This window comes from Salmo trutta, chromosome 10 (genome assembly GCF_901001165.1).
Source record: "Salmo trutta chromosome 10, fSalTru1.1, whole genome shotgun sequence".
NCBI lineage: Eukaryota > Metazoa > Chordata > Actinopteri > Salmoniformes > Salmonidae > Salmo > Salmo trutta.
In genome coordinates this window covers 25,977,114-25,998,728 of record NC_042966.1, presented here as the reverse complement: position 1 = coordinate 25,998,728, position 21,615 = coordinate 25,977,114, and the positions used below count along the sequence as shown (strand labels likewise).

The 21,615-nt window shown below is 45.8% G+C and overlaps 1 protein-coding gene across 9 annotated transcripts in view; it reads left to right on the top strand.

Annotated features, from left to right (window-relative positions):
• The window catches only part of tanc2b (tetratricopeptide repeat, ankyrin repeat and coiled-coil containing 2b), a 242,648-nt gene that overhangs the window by 185,587 nt on the left and 35,446 nt on the right, over positions 1–21,615 (top strand). For all 9 annotated transcript variants that reach the window (XM_029765078.1, XM_029765077.1, XM_029765075.1 and 6 more), the window contains 12 exons: positions 3,590–3,794; positions 6,786–7,043; positions 10,688–10,819; positions 13,894–13,929; positions 14,498–14,779; positions 15,002–15,129; positions 16,510–16,741; positions 17,278–17,447; positions 17,837–18,115; positions 20,595–20,762; positions 20,976–21,136; positions 21,377–21,485. In XM_029765078.1, coding sequence (XP_029620938.1) covers positions 3,590–3,794; positions 6,786–7,043; positions 10,688–10,819; positions 13,894–13,929; positions 14,498–14,779; positions 15,002–15,129; positions 16,510–16,741; positions 17,278–17,447; positions 17,837–18,115; positions 20,595–20,762; positions 20,976–21,136; positions 21,377–21,485 — 2,160 coding nt within the window. The remainder of the gene's footprint in view (positions 1–3,589; positions 3,795–6,785; positions 7,044–10,687; positions 10,820–13,893; positions 13,930–14,497; positions 14,780–15,001; positions 15,130–16,509; positions 16,742–17,277; positions 17,448–17,836; positions 18,116–20,594; positions 20,763–20,975; positions 21,137–21,376; positions 21,486–21,615) is intronic.

Sequence of the window (21,615 nt, the reverse complement as noted above, 5' to 3'; positions counted from 1 at the left end):
TTGCGCGTGGTGATCTTAGGGTTGTGTGTGACTGCTCGGCCATGGAAACCCATTTCATGAAGCTCCCAACGAACAGTTATTGTGGTGACGTTGCTTCCAGAGGCCGTTTGGAACTCTGTAGTGAGTGCAACCGAGGACAGACTAATTTTATGCACTACGCCCACACAGCAAACAATTTCAAAGATTTTACTGAATAACAGTTCATACAAGGAAATCAGTCAATTGAAATAAATCATTAGGGACTAATCTATGGATTTCACATGACTGGGCAGGGGTGTTGCCATGGGCCTGGGAGGGCATAGCTGGGGAGACAGGACCACACACTGGAGAGCCAGGCCAAGCCAATCAGAATGAGTTTTTCACCACAAAGGGGGTTTATTTCAGACAGAAATTCTCCTCAGCACCCCCCCTCCCCCTCTTCAGATGATCCCGCAGGGGAAGAAGCCGGATGTGGAGGTCCTGGGTTGGCATGGTTATACGTGGCGTGCGGTTGTGAGGCTGGTTGGATGTACTGCTCCCCATCCTTCCTGACAGAGCTTGAGAGGATCTACAGAGAAGAATGGGAGAAACTCCCCAAATATAGGTGTGCCAAGCTTGTAGCGTCATACCCAAGAAGACTCAATGCTGTAAACGCTGGCAAAGGTGTGACTATAGGGTCTGAATACTTATGTGAATGTGATATTTCAACAACAAAAACATATTATACATTTGCAAAAATGTATAAAAACCTGTTTTTGCTTTGTCATTATGGGGTATTGTGTGTAGATTGATGAGGGGAAAAAAACAATTTAATCAATTTTAGAAGAGTTTGCGATGGCACTGTATATCTTGCCACAATAAGTGGCACATTTAAATAAGTACATTTAAACAGCAGATGAGCTGCTTTCTGTACCTCAAACCTAATTTGACACATCTACGTTTTACAGGAGAGGGAGAGAGAGACAGTTCAAAAACAAAAAACAATTCTGATAAACTCCCATATCTACTGGGTGAAATACCTTCCGGAGACACCTGAAACCCCACCTCTTTAATACCTAGGATAGGATAAAGTAATCCTTCTAAACCCCCCCCCCCCCCTTAAAAGATTTAGATGCACTATTGTAAAGTGGTTGTTCCACTGGATATCATAAAGTGAATGCACCAATTTGTAAGTCGCTCTGGATAAGAGCGTCTGCTAAATGACTTAAATGTAAATGTAAATACCACAGTTTGCCATCACAGCAGCAAGATTTGTGACCTGTTGCCACAAGAAAAGGGCAACTAGTGAAGAACAAACACCATTGTAAATACAACCCATGTTTATTTTCCCTTTTGTACTTGAACTATTTGCACATCACTACAACATGGTATAAAGACATAATATGACATTTGAAATGTCTTTATTCTTTTGGAACTTCTGTAATGTTTACTGTAAATTTTTATTGTTTATTTCACTTTTGTTTATTATCTATTTCACTTGCTTTGGCAATGTTAACATATGTTTCCCATGCCAATAAAGCCCTTGAATTGAGGGAGGGAGGGGACGGACAGCGCTAGCTGTTGCTTCAGCTAGGTGTGTTATGGACTGTATAGGTATGGGCTGACGCAGTGTGGCTAACCGATTAGACTGATAGCGCATGCTAGATGTTAGTGCTGTTACGCTGTAGTGGTGGGGGTGTATAGAGAGGTATGTGAGAGAGGTTCATTCAAGTGGCTTCTCACTCTAGAGAGAAGGGCCATAGCGCTCTGGTGAAAAGTAGTGCACAATGTAAGGAATAGGGTGCCATTTGGGATGCAGGCGGTGACTCATCGTGGACCCCTGCCGTGTGTGCTCCCTCTACAAAGTCAAATTTTCCAATATTTTCTTCACAAATATAGCCTGCCTTTTTTTTTTTTTTTTTTTTATCCATGAAAATACATTGAACCTCTCAAGGGCGTCAATATGAGGATATTAAAGGATACGTTTCCTTTAACTGTAAGAATCAATATACGATACACTTTCAGTTTGGCTACAGTAGGTAGGATTGTTACAGTAGCTGGGATCTCTGCAGGATCGCTAAAGCCTATTGGCTTAGGGAGGAAGGTGACCTTCTCAACCTCCAGAAAGCCGGCCATTAATTGCCTGACCCCTCTCCACCCCTCTGCCTCTCCACGTCTCTGCCTCAGCAAGGCAAAGATCCAAGCATCCAAGTTCAATCCAATTCTACCGTGCATTTTAAGGTCAGATGGTTAGACTAACACACAGAGGAGATGTCCTAAATGGCATCCTATTGCCTATGTAGTGCTATACATTTGAAGTAGTGCACTATATATGGAATAGGGTGCCATTTGGGATGGAAACCAGAGTGCACTAGCCCAGCAGATGGAGGTTATGCTGCTTGCTGAATAGAGGGGCTGTGTGTGTTCGTTTTCTGCTAGCTTCTCACAGACTGACCCTGTAAATGTGCCGATTGACTGCTCTCTTCCAAACCCTGAGTACAGGGGACAGCTCTTTCTGGGCCTGCCCTACTCATTGACTGTAGAGGCCCCAACCCCCGTAGGCCCCAGGAGTATGTGTGTGTGTGTGTGTGTGGGTGGGGGGGGGGGGGGGGGGGGGGTTGGCAGAGATGAGAGGGAACACGTAATGGACAGCATGCGACCTGACCTGGCTTTCTGCTGTCCTGTCACTACAGCTCTGACTGACTCACACTGACCAGGAAGACCAGGGGCAGTCTGACTGTTACATAGACTGGATACAAAGGGGGCTAAGCAGTTGAGGCTTGGGGTTGAGTTGAGGCTATGGGAGGGCGTGTGAGGGGGAGCCATGGTCTTCTACAATAGATTAAGTGTATATGTCATATGCACATGGTACACAGTACATTGAAATGCTTTCTTGCAGGTTCACCTCTCAACAATGCGACATAATAACAAAATTTAAGTAAGTTAAACATAATAACAAATAAGCTCAATGGAATAAAAATAGAGTACAAATAGCATACATTGAAATACAAGGAAGGCACTCCAACTAATTTACAGTAGGATATTTACACAGTATATTTGCACAATAAACCTGTTTTTTAAGCACTAGGCAGCTACGTGAACTGAGAGTCCTTTACCTTACAAATAATGACTGTGTGTGTGTGTCTGTGTGTGTGTGAGCGTGTAGATTAGCCATGCCAGAATGCCTCTCTCCCTGTCGTGCCCTCTCATCCTAACCTGAGCTGACATCAGGGAGGGGCACGGCAGGGGGTAGTAACATTGTGACAGGTAACATCCAATGGGGGAAGGGTCAGGAACTGTTTAAAGCTCTTTCTCTCAGCAAGGCTGTGGAATCATTCTGCTGCTAGAGATCAAATGGAAGCTTCAGTACTATTGGTCCCAGATAATTATACACCTACACAGAACGCAATGGAAGACAGTAGCATGGTTTCCAGTTTCCACTACCAGGCTCAGTGCTTACTAGAGCCAGAGATGTTTGAAACCAAGAGACTCAACATGTGATTACTTCCTCCATTACCTTGTGGTGGTAATTTGCTCCTCTCCTATTGATGGTGAGCTCAATCGTCTTGGTTTTCTGGGGAGTGTGTATGGGCACAGGCTTGGGCACTGACTGTGTGTATTTCTCCTCCAGGACCTGGCTGGTAACCAGAGGATCAGTCCGTGCTCCACCCTGACCAGCAGCACAGCCTCCCCCCCGGCCGGCTCCCCCTGCTCCACCCTGCCGCCCGGCGCCGATGGTGCCTTGCCTGGGGGTAACCAGGGCAACAAGGACCACGCCTACGGATCTGTCACCAGCCCCACCTCCACCCTGGAGAGCCGGGACAGCGGCATCATCGGTGAGGGGGATGGGCTATATATACACACACACATGAACGCACACATGCATACACATAGTCAGACCAATACCCCATAATGACAAAGTGAAAACAGGATTTTCGAAATTTTGGCAATAAACTGAACCTTATTTACATATGTTTTCAGACCCTTTTCTATGAGACTCGAAATTGAGCTCAGGTGCATCCTGTTTCCATTGATCATCCTTGAGATGTTTCTACAACTTGATTGGAGTCCACCTGTGGTTAATTAAATTGATTGGACATGATTTGGAATGGCACACACCTGTCTTTATACGATCCCACATTTGACAGTACATGTCAGAGCAAAAACCAAGCCAAGAGGTCGAAGGAATTGTCAGTAGAGCTCCGAGACAGGATTGTGGCACAGATCTGGGATCTGGGGAAGGGTATCAACATTTTTTACAGCATTGAAGGTCCCCAAGAACACAGTAGCCTCCATCATTCTTAAATACAAGTAGTTAGGAACCACCAAGACTTTTCTTAGAGCTGGCTGTCCGGCCAAACTGAGCAATTGGGGGAGAAGGGCCTTGGTCAGGGAGGTGGCCAAGAACCCGATGGTCATTCTGACAGAGCTTCAGAGTTCCTCTGTGGAGATGGGAGAACCTTCCAGAAGGACAAACATCTCTGCAGCACTCCACCCATCAGCGCCAGACGGAAGCCACCTAAAGGACTCTGACCATGAGAAACAAGATTGTCTGGTCTGATGAAACCAAGATTGATCTCTTTGGCCTGAATGCCAAGTGTCACGTCTGGAGGAAACCTGGCACCATCTCTACGGTGAAGCATGGTGGTGGCAGCATCATGCTGTGGGGATGTTTTTCAACTGCAGGGACTGGTAGACTAGTCAGGATCGAAGGAAAGATTAACAGAGCAAAGTACAGAGAGATCATGATGAAAACCTGCTCCAGAGCACTCAGGACCTCAGACTGGGGCGAAGGTTCACCTTCCAACAGGACAGGACGCTCCCCATCCAATCTGACAGAGCTTGAGAGGATCAGCAGAGAAGAATGGGAGAAACTCCCCAAATACAGGTGTGCCAAGCTTGTAGCATCATACCCAAGAAGACTCGAGGATGTAATCGCTGCCAAAGGTGCTTCAACAAAGTACTGAGTAAATGGTCTGACTACTTATGTCAGTTTCTTATTTTGAATACATTTGCAAACATTTCAAAAAATATGTTTTTGCCTTGACATTATGGGGTATTGTGTGTAGATGAGAAAAAAATGAATTTAATACATTTTAGAATAAGGCTGTAACATAACACAATGTGGAAAAAGTGAAGGGGTCTGAATACTTTCCGAATGGACTGTACAGTCGTGGCCAAAGGTTTTGAGAATGACACAAATATTAATTTCCACGTTTGCTGCTTCAGTGTCTTTAGATATTTTTGTCAGATGTTACTGTGGAATACTGAAGTATAATTACAAGCATTTCATAAGTGTCAAAGGCTTTTATTGACAATTACATGAAGTTGATGCAAAGAGTCAATATTTGCAGTGTTGATCCTTTTTTTTCACGACCTCTGCAATCCGCCCTGGCATGCTGTCAATTAACTTCTGGGCCACATCCTGACTGATGGCAGCCCGTTCTTGCATAATCAATGCTTGGAGTTTGTCAGAATTTGTGGGTTTTTGTTTGTCCACCCGCCTCTTGAGGATTGACCACAAGTTCTCAATGGGATTAAGGTCTGGGGAGTTTCCTGGCCATGGACCCAAAATATTGATGTTTTGTTCCCAGAGTCACTTAGTTATCAATTTTGCCTTATGGCAAGGTGCTCCATCATGTTGGAAAAAGCATTGTTTGTCACCAAACTGTTCCTGGATGGTTGGAAGAAGTTGCTCTCGGAGGATGTGTTGGTACCATTCTTTATTCATGGCTGTTTTCTTAGGCAAGTGAGCCCACTCCCTTGGCTGAGAAGCAACCCCACTCATGAATGGTCTCAGGATGCTTTACTGTTGGCATGACACAGGACTGATGGTAGCGCTCACCTTGTCTTCTCCGGACAAGCTTTTTTCCGGATGCCCCAAACAATCGGAAAGGGGATTCATCAGAGAAAAGGACTTTACCCCAGTCCTCAGCTGTCCAATCCCTGTACCTTTTGGAGAATATCAGTCTGTCCCTGATGTTTTTCCTGGAGAGAAGTGGCTTCTTTGCTGCCCTTCTTGACACCAGGCCATCCTCCAAAGGTCTTCGTCTCACTGTGCATGCAGATGCACTCACACTTGCCTGCTGCCATTCCTGAGCAAGCTCTGTACTGGTGGTGCCCCGATCCCGTAGCTGAATCAACTTTAGGAGACGGTCCTGGCACTTGCTGGACTTTCTTGGGCGCCCTGAAGCCTTCTTCACAACAATTGAACTGCTCTCCTTGAAGTTCTTGATGATCCGATAAATGGTTTATTTAGGTGCAATCTTAGTGGCAGCAATATCCTTGCCTGTGAACGCCCTTTTTGTGCAAAGCAATGATGACGGCACGTGTTTCCTTGCAGGTAACCATGGTTGACAGAGGAAGAACAATGATTCCAAGCACCACCCTCCTTTTGAAGCTTCCAGTTATTTGAACTCAATCAGCATGACAGAGTGATCTCCAGCCTTGTCCTCGTCAACACTCACACCTGTGTTATTGAGAGAATCACTGATATGATGTCAGCTGGTCCTTTTGTGGCAGGGCTGAAATGCAGTGGAAATGTTTTTGGGGATTAATTTCATTTGCATGGCAAAGAGGGACTTTGCAATTCATCTGCTCACTCTTCATAACATTCTGGAGTATATGCAAATTGCCATCATACAAACTGAGGCAGCAGACTTTGTGAAAATTAATATTTGTGTCATTCTCAAAACTTTTGGCCACGACTGTATATGATTGGTTGTGACGTTGGGACATTAAGCATGGTCGTAGCAGAGGCAACCTCTCCTTCCCTACACTCTGACCCCTGACCCCTCTCCTCTACTCCCATTGTTCCTTCCTTCCAGCCACCCTGACCAGCTACTCAGAGAACGCTGAGCGGGGGGGTAAATACGGTGAGGGGGGGTTTTCGCGTGGCAGTAACCTGAAGCTGTGGCAGAGCCAGAAGTCTGGCACTGACTCGTTCCTGTACCGCGTGGATGAGAACATGGCTGCCTCAACCTACAGCCTCAACAAGATCCCAGAGAGACACCTGGACAGCATGTCCTCCCATTCCGGTCACTCCATCCCTCTGTACCTCATGCCTCGCCCTAACTCCGTCGCAGGTGAGTCCCATCCTCTTCCTCGCTCTTCCTGCTTCGTCTGTTCCTACTGTACACACCTCTATCTTAATCCTTTGACCTTTGACGTTGACCTACAGATTAACCTTGACTGCGACCTTATGCAGTGTCCTTCCTTCCCCTATTTATCTAAACGGCGCAAGATAATGATGACAGTCTCATTCTCAGCATAGAGCTCTATTGTTTGATTCCAGGAAAAATATATATATATTGCACGTTCTGTCAATTGTATCTGAATGTTGAGGGGAACGTTACATTGAAAATGTATATGTGTGTCTAGTTAGGACACTTATAGCATGCCTCAAATAGCTTATTCCCCAAAGTATGGCTAAATGCATCTTAAAATGTGAAGTTACATAACAGGCTGCCGTTCCTGATGGATTTGATTGTATTATTGTCCTGCTATTCAGAGCCGAGACATTCATTGGAGATGAGCTGTATTACTGAGCCTTCAGACGTTACAGATGCAGTGGGGTTCCAACAATGTCAATACTAACATACCGCTCAAAATGAACTCCCAGTGTATTGTTTCATTCTAGTGTGCTAGAGTAGATAATGGAACAGTTTCACTATAAGGAGTAATATACATCACACATATCAGTTCTGACCTGCTCTCTATGTTAGCCATGTTCTAATATCTAACTGTCTGTCTGACAGCCAGGTAGTGGGTGTACAGACAGTGGTTTAGAGAGAATGAGCTTCAATCTATTCTCCTGCTTCAATAATGAGTCCTTGAAAAAAGACAGAGCAGGCAGGAGGAGTGGGCTCAAGAGCTGCTCGAGAAGTAACATTACATGAGGTGAGGTGAGAGCGACAGCGAGGGAGGGAGGGAGAGGAGCGAAAGAAGGAGAGAGGATTTATTTTATCCAGGCCTACAGTAGAATGATCCTTGTGAGTGGTGGAATGGGACTGAGAAGGAGGAGAGAAGTGGATGCATTAGGAGGTAGGGAAAGAAGGAGAGCTATCTCCTCCACAAAGGGGAAGAAGAGCGAGGGATGGAAGAAAGGAGGGAGGAGAGGAGGCCGTGGATTGGCTGGTCTCCCACGGCAGAGGAACATCAGAGCTTCAGGCATTAACCGTTTCTATCCCCCTGAGTCACTGAGAGGGAGAGAGACACTGCTTTGAAGTGCAGGAGGAGAGAACTAGCTGAGACCGTGGCGTGAGAGGAAAGGGAGGCTGCAGAGGTGGAAATGAGGAGGGGGAGGGGAATACTTTAATACCTAATGAGAGAGAAGCTTGTTGGGAGAGGGAGGAGAGGGATGGAGAGAAAAGAGAGAGGGTGAAGGAGGGAGGAAATATATCATCTTAAAGGATAAAGGAGGATACCTTTTCTGTCTCGTTCACAGTCATCTCAGTAGTATTTTAAGTGGAATAGAACAGAAATGAATAGAAACCTCTCATTGAAAAATGTACATTCTCTTCAAACTCTTTGGCCTTGAAGACCAGACTAATAAAACATAGTCAGTAAGCCATCAGGTTTTGGACCATGCCGTTCTTTAGAATTTTCACCTCTGTAGATATTAATAATTTAGGGTGCGTCCAAAATGGAGCCGTATGGGCCCTGGTCAAAATGAGTGCACTAAATAGCAATAGGGTCCAATTTGGTATGTAACCTGTATTGTGGAAATATTACACTAGAAATGTCAATGCCTCTATTTCCCCTTGTAAAGGGAGAGGAAGATTGGGCGGCATCACATTTTAGGGGAGACAATAGCATTTAGTTCATTTCTGAAATGTGTTGTGGGATAACTGGCTGGACTGTTGAGGTCTCAGGCCTACAGCCCAGCCTGGATGTATATCAAAGAGCAGCAATGTTCCTGGACATGTGTTTTATCACCGGGTTGTTAAAGCAGGAACATGCGCATTCACGCACACAGCTGGGTGAGGTCTCCACCATGCTATTCAGCGCCAGGAGTCATTTCATCATGATGTCTCTCTCCTCTCTCTCTCTCTCACACTTTTTCCCCTCCATTTCCACTGAGCACGCTAGTTGTGCTATCTTAGCTGCATCGGCACAGACACTGCATTGCTGATAGATAGTGAACTCAACTCACAACTCAGTCCTCCTCAGATTCAAACCCAGTTGAAGAAAGGGAAAGGGAGAGTTTGAACTCCTGACTGTATTCCTAAGCCCAACCATTATCTTTGACCTTTTGTCTTTAGTGGTAACCTGTACCCAGATCTGTTTGTGCTGTCTTGCCAACTCCTATGGTCATTGTCATGCCAAACATGTAGGCTATACATCACAAATGGACCAGGCTAGCGTAGGCGTTTCTTATCTGAACAAACCCGTCTGTGTCCCAAATGACACCCTATTTCCTATTTAGTGCAATATTATTATTTTTACCAGGGCCCATAGGGCTCTGATCAAAAGTAGTGCACTATATAGGGAATAGGGTGCAGTTTGGGACTTACATCACCCAGTTCCATGACCATGGCCACCCCATTCCAGTAAAGTCTAGGGCCAAGCCCCCAGCATTCCCAGCTGCTGTCTTCCCTCCATTTTGGGAAAGCTGTGCTGTGAGCTTCATCATTGGTTGACTCCATGGCTGGTTTGCTGTAGTGACTCACTGCAATCAACAACACAGACACACTACTGGAGCATTAACACTAAGCTGGTGATGCACACAAGCTGCTGGGAGGTGAACCTTCTGAGACGGACAGAGGAGGAAGAGACCAGTGTTAGACTGATCTGATCCCAGCATACCTCTCTAGATCTCTCCTGTGGATTATATTGTACTTCCAACCTGGGTGCAGTTTGCCTGGATAGATGCTACTGACGAGTTAGGGCTGATCTGAGAGGGAGTCAATAGGAGTCATGCTTGACCCCGTTCCTCTCCTTCCTCACTCCATGATGCATCTGTGGATCTATTCAGGTAGAGTTTCAAAGAAGACAGTGCCTCAAGGTGTGATTGACCTCCATGCTCTGAGAGTAGAGTAATGAATGTTTCTCTCTCTCTCTCTCTCTCTCTCTCTCTCTCTCTCTCTCTCTCTCTCTCTCTCTGTCTCTGTCTCTGTCTCTCTCTCTCTCTCTCTCTCTCAAAGCTGTGGTCTGACATTGCTGTAGACATACCTTATAACTGATTGTCCACTTAGTCATACATATGTCCTCATCTGACTCTGACTGGCTTTGATGCTGCAGCTCCCACTGATGTGGTGGATTGGCGGGTTGAGGGAACTGACCCCCCCCTCGCACACACACACCAGCCTCTGTAATCTCATTGACAATGCAGTGGCCCCCAGAGTAGAGCTGGTCTACAGACACAGCATGGTGTGAACAAGCAGCAGTGTCAGTGTGAAGGATTTTTCTCCATGAATAAGACATTTGTCTGCAGAGTTAATTAATCCACAGGGTCTGGGTGGCATCTGCCTCCTCTCACAAGCCCATGGAACAGCCGTTCAGAGGGGGGAGGGGGACAGGTCCATGTAACAGCCAAATTGCATCCCTCCCTCCTGCCTTCCTCGCTAAACTTTACTGTGAACTTACTCAGTCTTGACGACCAAACCGCCTCAGGATGCTGGCATGAGCTAGCATAATACTGTATGTGAATCAAAGCTAACAGTTTCTTTCTCTCCTCTCCCGTCCCCACCTGTCCTACACACACGCACACGCACACACACTCCCTCAGCCACCAGCTCGGCTCACCTGGAGGACCTGACCTACCTGGATGATCAGAGACACACTCCGCTGCGCACGTCGATGCGCATGAATCGACAGAACACACACACCGGGCCAGGCCACGCCCAGACCGACATCAGAGGTAAGACAGGAGCACTATAGCCCTTCAGAAGAGACAGGTTGCTTCCCAAATGACACCCTATTCTCTATATATAGGGCTCTGGTCAAAGGTGCACTATATAGGGAATAGGGTGCCATTTGGGATGCACCCACATTAATAGAAAGAGAGGGCAGACCGCCTCCTAGATCCAAGTGCAGTCAGTGTATATTCAGTGCTTCTGTGTAGGTGTGTGAGAGTGTTACGTTCTCGTATGCGTCAAGATGGGTTAGGTGAGCAGACTACTATGCTCCACTGCTTAATCTACAGACACGTCTATGACCGAGCAGAGCAATCTGTCTCTCCTCAATGAGTCCAGATATAATACACATGGAGCAAAGCAGAGCAGAACACTCTGTCCTCAACAAGTCCACTGGCTCAATCAGTCCTGGGTCATTATGATATGGCCTGCATAACAGAGCCCTGGTCAAAAGTAGTACACCATAAAGGGAAAAGGGTGACATTTGGAACAACCCTAATGTTCTCCCCTCGCCATTCTTCCTTCTTTACTTATTTAGCCACTAATGAACTCATCACAGTCTTCTGCCATCCAGTCATACAGTATAGGGATACAGCAAGCTGCTGCTTCAAGTGCTTTTAAAGTTCCCACTTAGCTGTGTGTCTCCATAACACATCTACAAAATAATAATTATATCACATGAGCATGTGTGTGTGGGCTCCCCCTAGCCAGCTGCAGAGTAGAGGACTCTAGGCCTGGTACTCTCCGAGTTCTACAGCCACTTTTTTTTCTCCTCTCCTAAGCGCAGCCAAGTGTGTTTACAAGCCGGCCCACTGCATCCAGGCATGCTCCTTGCCTCTTCCGATCAGTGTTAGCAACCTTCCTGAGTAAACTACACCACAACACCCCCTTACTTCAGAGAGAGAGACTTACTTAACTAGTTGGTATGGCCGCACAGAGAGTTTTAAAGGAGAACAAATTGTCTGCTATAAAAGTAGGTATGGTCGCGAAGAGAGCAACACATAGCTGCTATACTATAGTGAGTATGTATGAGAGGGTTGTTGTGCTAGTCAGATGGTAACCAAATGCTGAAGCGTCCTCCTTGGTTGGCACTGCTTCACTTCCTTTGTTTTATGTTGTTTGATGCTGTCAGGGAAATCAAGAGACTAGCTCAGTGATGCTGTTTTAAGCCCAGTGAGTGAGTCAGAGTGAAGATAGCAGGGAGAAGAGATTATGTGTCCCAAATGGCTCCCTATTTAGTGAACTACTTTTGAACAGGGCCCATAGGGGTCTGGTCAAAGGTAGTGCACTAGATGATAGGGTGCCATTTGGGAAACGGCCATGGTACAGTAGCTTAGCAAGAGATGGTGATAGACCTGGTGAATCAGGCAGATGCAGTTTCTTAGATTGCCGCCCACCTAATACACTCATTCTAGACACACATATGCAGGCACAAAAATCCATGCATGCAAATGTAGGCACGCACGCACCGAGGCAGACACACAAACGCACATCTGTGGAGTAGAGCTGTCTGGGCCTAATGTAACCCTGGTCCTTCATATGGAGCAGACTGAAGTACCACTCCTCCTCACCTCCCTCCATTCTTTCAGCCTCCCCTGCTCTGTCATCCTCACCTTGTGAATAATGAAAGTGTCTGAGTGAGCCTTTCCGTCTGGACACGTACACACACAGTGATACCACTCTGTCTAGCTGGTCAGGGGGAGAGGAGAGGAGCAGAGTGATCCCTGGGCTTATACCTCTCACAGCCTTGTCTAAGCAGGAAGTGATGCAGCTCCAGATACAGCACCCCCCACAGACCTGCTCCATGCTCCCTCCTTCCTGCTCACAACATGGCAGCCATGTTTCTAGGATTTTATCACCTTGCAGCAGACCAGCAGAGGCACTATGACTTAGCTAATAGGCCTAATGCTTAATGGTCTTTGCCATAGACAACTGCTAGTGCTGAGTAGTATCTTGTGTGAGGTGATTACAGTGGGAGAGGAGACTAAATGCCAGCGCTGTATTGGCGCTGGCATTTAGTCACTTAATGAGATTAGCACCACTTAATGCAGGACACCGTATTAATTGTCATCTGCTATAGCCGGTGCCTGGTCTAACTAACACAGTGAAGAGAAAGTGTTGGGTGTTTTCATTTTTTCCATTACTGATATCTACGACACTCTTTCATAGTCTATGAGATGTTATTAATCAGTCTTAGGATCAATTGAAGGATAGCAATGCAGGAAAGATTTGAGATGGTGTGCTGCATCAGTCCCAGCAACTGTTTTATGCCAAGGCTCAGTGTGTGTGTCTCCGTGTCTCTGTCTGTGTGTCCATGTTTGTGTATTGTCAGCTTTTTTGTGGTGATTCAGCTAAATCGAGTTTATCAAGTTGTGTTAGACTGTATATACATAATATATTGTGCCGCTGATGTCAGGCTATATTCACAGATTGAAAGTAGCTTTTTCCCCAGGTATATCTATACTACTGTGCGGTCATCAACCATTTTTCCCATCTTGTTATTATTATTATTATTGGCTTAGCTGTAAAACATGTTTGGCCCAGCACTTTGTACATTTTGGGAAGGAATATATTATATAAATAACAGTAATTGGAGCTCATTATATTCTGATGCTCCTTATGTAACACACACACAGTTAATCACACGTGTTCTCCCCAGCCCTGACTCATGTTCTGTCTATTGCATTTATGTTGTACTGTGTTGCCTGCCCTAAACCAATAGATAGATATCACTTGACCACAGGATATTTCTTTTTGGGAGTGTACTGCCTTACAATAGATGGATCTGGAGATGTTATTATAGCATATTAGTTGATATCTGATGCTGCAGTCTCCATCTCTTCATGCGGCTCTCTGTACCAGGGTTAGGGGCCGGTTCCATATTCCAGTTCTTCATTGGAATTAGAATTGGAATTTCAGTTATTTCCTGAATTGAAATGTAATTGACCTTTGACCACCAACCCTGCTCTGCACCATTAGCAGACTGCACACGGCTGCCAGTGTCCATTCTGTTATGCTTTCCATGACCCTGTCTGTTCTTTCATTGCCTCCTCTTGTCTCTCACTTCTGTTTGTCCCAGCTTCTGCTAACAACCATGCCTGGCAATCCCAATCATGTAAGTTTACTTTACTTTAATCTGGTTACATGTCTGGCACATGCCTTTTGTCCATGATTCCACTGATGTTGTTTCAGATAATACAGCGAACTGTAAAATTAAGAGAATCTGTCCTGAAAGACAAGATACAGAAGCAGGACTTCTGTTTAGATTTGGTTCTTCTCTCATCTCCAGAGATATATTTTAGTCCAAACATAGTTTACATCCATTCGTTTTTTAATACTACTCGTGTTCAGATGAACGGATGCCCAGACAGTCTTTGAAAGACCAGACGTTTATCTAATGACTCCCCCTAGTGAGGGAAAATAATAGCATTTGTGTTAGGACATACAGGTTTCAATTGTGTAACAAATTAATATTTCTCTTGAATCTCTTCTCTGTCACACATGATTACAGCAGTGATTACAGTAGTGATTACAGCAGTAGGAGGAAGTCCCATGACCGTCAGGACTCACTATAGGCCATACACACTCATTATCTTAATGTAGTGGCAGCATTTCTCTGTAAAATAAAGAGCAACCATTGTAACTGTCCGTCCTCTCTCTCTCTCGCCCACCTGCCCTTCCAGTGCGGTTTGCCCCATACCGGCCACCTGACATTTCCCTGAAGCCCCTCCTCTTCGAGGTGCCCAGCATCACCATGGACTCCGTCTTCACCGGCCGTGATTGGCTGTTCCAGGAGGTCGATGTCCATCTCAACAGAGGCAACAATATCACCAACCTCGGCGTAGTTGTCGTGGGCAACATTGGCTATGGCAAGACAGCCATCATCTCTCGTCTGGTGGCGCTGAGCTGCCACGGAACGCGCATGAGACAGATCGCCTCTGACTCTCCGCAGGCCTCTCCCAAACGTAGGCTCAGATACTCATGAATAGAGAGTGCTATTAAAATGGCCACAACCAACAAGTCAGCTTTCAATAAAGTTTTTAAAAAACATTTCTGTTGAACAAAACAGAGGCGGAGTGCATGCTTTGCTATTGTTGGAACGGCAGATTGACCCTTTAAGGTGATATAAAAATGGTTTGACAAACATGCCATTGGTTAAATCCTCTTCCTTCTATGCTTCTTCTCAGATGGAGACCTCCCCCTTACTCAGCCCCAGCCGGCCTATAGCACGGGTACCTTGGGAGGGGGCAGCTGTCCCGGGACCCCTGAAATGAGACGACGCCAGGAGGAGGCCATGAGGAGACTGGCATCTCAGGTAAAAAAAGATGACTCTCCGAAAACAACTATACCCTCATTGCCAAGCTAGCAGACCAGTTAGAATGCATGCCCGACACGTCTTCATACTAAGTGACATGCGAGTCTGGATTTTGGACCAGTTTCACAGCACATTTGAGACATCAGTATACAAGCCTAGCTGTTTTAATTGCAAACATCCAGTTTGGCCTAGAAACATTCTTTCTAACAACTCTTTCTCTTTCAGTGGAGTAAACGTGTTAACATTTATGAACCTGACTAGTCTGAAGTTAAATATGAATAATGTGTGAGGCGGTGCTTAGTGGCTTCTCTAAATCCCCACACCACTCACATCATACCATAGCCTCAGCTTCCCATGTCCCCTAAATGGGGGTGACAGACGCGCCTTGCCATCTGTAGCCCCAGCCCCAGCCCCATTCCTCTCCCCAGACTGCTGCATTATGCAGATGTGTTTAAAAGAGAAAAAACAACTTTGCCAGGGAGCCTTATGAAATATGTATACCTGCAGAAAGCCATTTCCCAGCCAAGCCATTATATCTTGTTAACTCGATGCATTAATAATTGAGCCCGTTCCCACTTTTCTCCCTTTGTTTTAAGCCCTGTTTCATTCCTCTGTGACTCAATTAGCATTTTATCCTGATTTGTTATTTTATCCCTGCGGTTTCCTTGATGAAACAGAGGAACAGAGGCTGGCGCTGGGTCCACGTCAACTGTCATAGTCCCCGAGCTGGACACACCTTGCTGGTGGCGCAGCTTTCTAATTGCTTCACTTCACCTCCTCCTCTTTTTCATTTTATTTTTCTCTCCTTTCCTCTTTTACGCCCATCTGTTCTTTGTGTTATCTGCTCATGGCAGTTTATAAAGCTTTGTGCTCACCGTGCTGAGAATGTATTATTATAGAGAAACACACTGAGATTACTCATCTGTGTTGTGCTGATAATCATTTAGACTTTTGACTCCTCTGGGTGTCCGTCTAAACATGCAATTAAACACACACTCATTCACATTCATCTTTTCTCAATGGCAGGGAGCTCTGAATTATTTATTAGCTGAAAACCGAAAGGAGAAACGAGACGTAATATGTTCATTACACTGCAATCATCCACCATGAACTAGTTGACTCACTCCCAAATCAATTGTAGCAGCGCCAGTTTATAAAACCTGATTCTTATTGTCAAAACATATAAAACAGGATCGTGTTCATTAAGCACCAATCTCAGGTATTGACCTGGACTTGGTCCAATAAGAAATGCACATTTTATTTTTAAATGTTTTTTGAAATGTTTTTGCTACAGTGTGACCTAATGACCATAACCCAGTCTTGTATTTTCCACCACCTTTTACTGACCTATCATGTCTCCCCCCTCTCTATCGCCCCCAGGTGGTGGCGTACCACTACTGCCAGGCGGACAACGCCTACACGTGCCTGGTTCCAGAGTTTGTCCACAATGTGGCAGCATTGCTGTGTCGCTCGCCACAGCTCATCGCCTACAGAGAGCTGCTGCTCCGGGAGCCACAGCTACAGAGCATGCTCAGTCTGCGCTCCTGCGTTCAGGATCCCCTGGCCTCCTTCAGAAGAGGAGTTCTAGAACCCCTGGATGCCCTCTACAAAGGTGATACAACTCTCTGCTCCTATTATACACCCCTAGATAACTTGATCATAGAAAACTCTACTTGCTGTTGTAGAACCCCTGGATGCTTTCTACAAAGGTGAATTCTGGTCGCAAATGGTAGCTTACTAGGAGTAGAGACAGTTTTATCACCTTTGTAGAGAGCGTCCAGGGGTTCTAGGGGTGTCCCCCAAATGTCCCCCTATTCCCTATATATTCTTTTTTTGACCAGAGCCCTATAGGCCCTGGTTACAAGTAGAGCCCTATAGGCCCTGGTTAAAAATAGTGCACTATATAGGTAATCTCTGGTCAAAAGTAGTGCACTATATAGGGAATAGGGTGACGTTTGGGGGACACCCCTAGAACCCCTGGACGCTCTCTACAAAGGTGATAAAACTGTCTCTACTCCTAGTGACTCTGTCAGTGGGCGTGATCCTCAACACATGTATTCTTGATTTTAGCAAGAGTACATTAGGCAGAACATTTGCAATCAAGTTTTTTGGTCCATATTGACTCTTTTCTCTGTGTGTGTTTTTCAGAAAGGAAGATCGCCTCTGAAGATGACCTGGTCATCCTGATAGATGGGTTAAATGAGGCAGAGTTCCACAAGCCTGACTACGGAGACACCATCGTCTCATTCCTCAGCAAAACCATCAGCAAGTTTCCCCCCTGGCTCAAACTGGTGGTCACTGTTAGGACCACATTACAGGTAGACACATTATACGCATTACAGTCCTCTACCCCTCCGGTAAGCGTGTGGCAAGTAAAAACATACAAGATTAACACTGTTAACACCAGCAAGGATAATTGTCTTTTGAAAGAGTTTGTCAATAGATTGACATCAGTGGAAGATTGCTTGTACATCTTGTTACACTGCCCATATATCTCTTTCCCTCCCCCACTTTTCTTCTTCCAACCCCCTTCATCCTCCTCTCTCCTTCCTCCATTTCTCCCTTCCTCCCACTTTCTTCTTCCATACATCTTCATCCTCCTCTCTCCTCCTCCTCCTCCTTCCTCCTCTCCTTCATCCATCATTCCCCCCTCTTCCTCCTTCTCCCTTCATCCTCCCCTCTCCCCTCCCTTACTTCCCTCCTATAGGAGATCACCAAGCTGCTCCCATTCCACCATATCTCTCTGGATGGTCTGGAGGAAAATGATGCTATAGACCAGGATTTACAGGGTTATATCCTGCACCGCATCCACAGCAGTCCTGAGATACAGAACAACATCTCTCTAAATGGCAAGATGGACAACACCACCTTCGGCAAGCTCTCCGCCCACCTCAAGGCCCTCAGCCAGGGATCCTACCTGTACCTAAAACTCACCTTTGACCTTATAGAGAAGGGGTACCTGGTCCTCAAGAGCTCCAGCTACAAGGTAAGCCTGTCTGGGGGGGGGGGGATTTACAGTATGCATTATTGCCTTAGTTTTAATCTTGTCTTTATTATTTTCTTTATCCTACTTTTAATTACACCGAACAAAAATACAAAGGCAACATGTAACAATTTCAATGATTTTACGGAGTTACAGCTCATATAAGGTAATCAGTCAATTCAACTAGGCCCTAATTTATGGATTTCACATGATGCAGCGATCAGTAGGCCCACCCACTTGGGAGCCAGGCCTATCCACTAGGGAGCCAGGTCCAGCCAATCAGAATGAGTTTTTCCCCACAAAATGGCTTTATTACAGACAGAAATACTCCTCAGTTTCAACAGCTGTCTGGGTGGCTGGTCTCAGACGATCCCGCAGATGAAGAAGCCGGATGTGGAGGTCCCGGGCTGGCGTGGTTACACGCGGTCTGCGATTGTGAGGCCAGTTGGACATACAGCCAAATTCTCTAAAACGACATTGGAGGCAGCTTATGAACATTACAATCTCTGGTAACAGCTCTGGTGGACATTCCTGCAGTCAGCATGCCAATTGTACGGTCCCTCAAAACTTGAGACATCTTTGGCATTGTGTTGTGTGACAAAACTTCACATTTTAGAGTGGCCTTTTATTGTAAGGTTCTTGATATGCCACACCTGTCAGGTGGATGGATTATCTTGGCAAATAAGAAATGCTAACTAACAGGGATGTAAACAAATTTGTGAAGAAAATATGAGAGAGATAAGCTTTTTGTACGTATGGAAGATTTCTGGGATCTTTTATTTCAGCTCAAGAAACATGGGACCAACACTTTACATGTTCAGTATATACAATGCATTCGGAAAGTATTCAGACCCCTTGAGTTTTTCCACATTTTGTTACGTTACAGCCTTATTCTAAAATTGATTAAATTGTTTTTCCCCTCATCAATCTACACACAATACCCCATAATGATAAAGCAAAAATAGGTTTTTACTCAGTACTTTGTAGAAGCAGCGATTACAGCCTCGAGTCTTCTTGGGTATGACGATACAAGCTTGGCACACCTGTATTTGGGGAGTTTCTCCCATTCTTCCCTGCAGATCCTCTCAAGCTCTGTCAGGTTGGATGGGGAGTGGCGCTGCACATATATTTTCAGGTCTGTCCAAAGATGTTTGATCGGGTTCAAGTCCGTGCTCTGGCTGGGCCACTCAAGGACATTCAGAGACTTGTCCCGAAGCCACTCCTGCATGTTTTTGGCTATGTACTTAGGGTCGTTGTCCTGTTGGAAGGTGAACCTTCGCCCCAGTCTGAGGTCCTGAGCGCTCTGGAGCAGGTTTTCATCAAGGATCTCTCTGTACTTCATCTTTCCCTCGATCCTGACTATTCTCCCAGTCCCTGCCACTGAAAAACATCCCCACAGCATGATGCTGCCACCAACATTCTTCACCGTAGGGATGGTGCAAGGCTTCCTTCAGACGTGACGCTTGGCATTCAGGCCAAAGAGTTCAATCTTGGTTTCATTAGACCAGAGAATCTTGCTTCTTATGGTCTGAGAGTCCTTTAGGTGCCTTTTGACCAACTCCAAGCGGGCTGTCATGTGCCTTTTACTGAGCATTGGCTTCCGTCTGATCACTCTATCATAAAGGCCTGATTGGTGGAGTGTTGCAGAGATGGTTGTCCTTCTGGAAGGTTCTCCCATCTCCACAGAGGAATTCTGAAGTTCTGTCAGAGTGACCAGTGGGTTCTTGGTCATCTCCCTGACCAAGGCCCTTCTCCCCGATTGCTCAGTTTGACCGGGCGGCCAGCTAGGAAGAGTCTTGGTGGTTCCAAACTTTTTCCATTTAAGAAAGATGGAGGCCACTGTGTTCTTGGGGACTTTCAATGTTGCAGATTTTTTGAGGGACCCTTCCCCAGATCTGTACCTCGACACACTCCTGTCTTGGAGCTCTAAGGACAATTTGTTTCTTCCTCAGGGCTTGGTTTTTGCTCTGACATACACTGTCAACTGTGGGACCTTATATAGACAGGTGTGTGACTTTCCAAATCATGTCCAATCAATTGAATTTACCACAGGTGGGCTACAATGTAGAAACATCTCAAGAATGATCAATGGAAACAGGATGCACTGGAGCTCAACTTCGAGTCTCATATGAAAGGGTCTGAATATTTATGTAAATAAGGTATTTCTGTTTTATTTTTAAGAAATTTGCTAAAATGTTTAAAAAACAGATTTCGCTTTTTTAACTATGGGGTATTGTGTGTAGATTGATGAGGAAAATGTTTTATTTAATCAATTTTAGAATAAGGCTGTAAAGTAAACAAATGTGGAAATAGTCAAGGCCTCTGAACACTTTCTGAAGGCACTGTATGTGCCATATACATTTTTTATACAGAACATTGTATTGCACTCCCTATCTAAGAAATATGCTATAATAATGATTGACTGACTGATTGATTGATTTATTTATTGATAGAAAATATCTGATTGATTCATTGATCCCAGGTGGTGCCCGTCAACCTGGCCGAGGTGTACCTGCTGCAGTGCAACATGCGTTTCCCTACCCAGTCGTCCTTCGAACGGGCCCTCCCCCTACTCAACGTGGCCGTGGCATCCCTCCACCCCCTCACTGACGAACAGATCTACCAGGCTATCAATGCCGGCTCCCTGCAGGCAAATACACTTATTGCACTGACGGGGAACCGTTTGCATTTCCCATAGGAAAACATGTCACACTTAGCCACCATGCTAACACTACCTGGGCATGTGCAGTTGTATACCGGATAGCAACGATAGTGCCCGTGAAAAAGAACAGCCTTAGCAAAGCTCCTGGGCATGTGCACAGCTAAGAAGCTAAGTTTCTTGGTTTCACCCTCTTTGCTGCAGGTTACGCTGGACTGGGAGGACTTCACACAGCGCATAGACAACCTAGCCATGTTCCTGGTCAAGAGGAGGGACGGGACCAGGATGTTTGTTCACCCATCCTTCAGGGAGTGGCTGATCTGGAGGGAGGAGGGGGAGAAAACCAAGTTCCTGTGTGACCCCAGGTCAGTGGGTGGACGGGTCTCCTGGTGTGTGGGGGGTGGGTACTATATGAGAGACTGATGTAGTCTCAGATAAAGTTCCAAAACGTTCCCCAAATTCCTAGCTTTTCCAGAAATCACTGTTGGATGTTTCCTAGAATAAGCAGGAATAAGCATGTTCAACAACATTACATCGAACTATCTACTAACCCTAACTATTTGTGCAGAAGCGCATGGTTTATGTTCCTCCCTGTCTCCCTGTAGGAGTGGCCACACCCTGCTAGCCTTCTGGTTCTCTCGCCAGGAGACCAAGCTGAACCGACAGCAGACCATTGAACTGGGACACCACATCCTCAAAGCACACATCTTCAAGGTTCACCTAACCACACTGCCTACAGACGCACACACAGACGCACACACAGACGCGCACACAGACGCGCACACAGACGCGCACACAGACGCGCACACAGACGCGCACACACACACACACACACACACACACA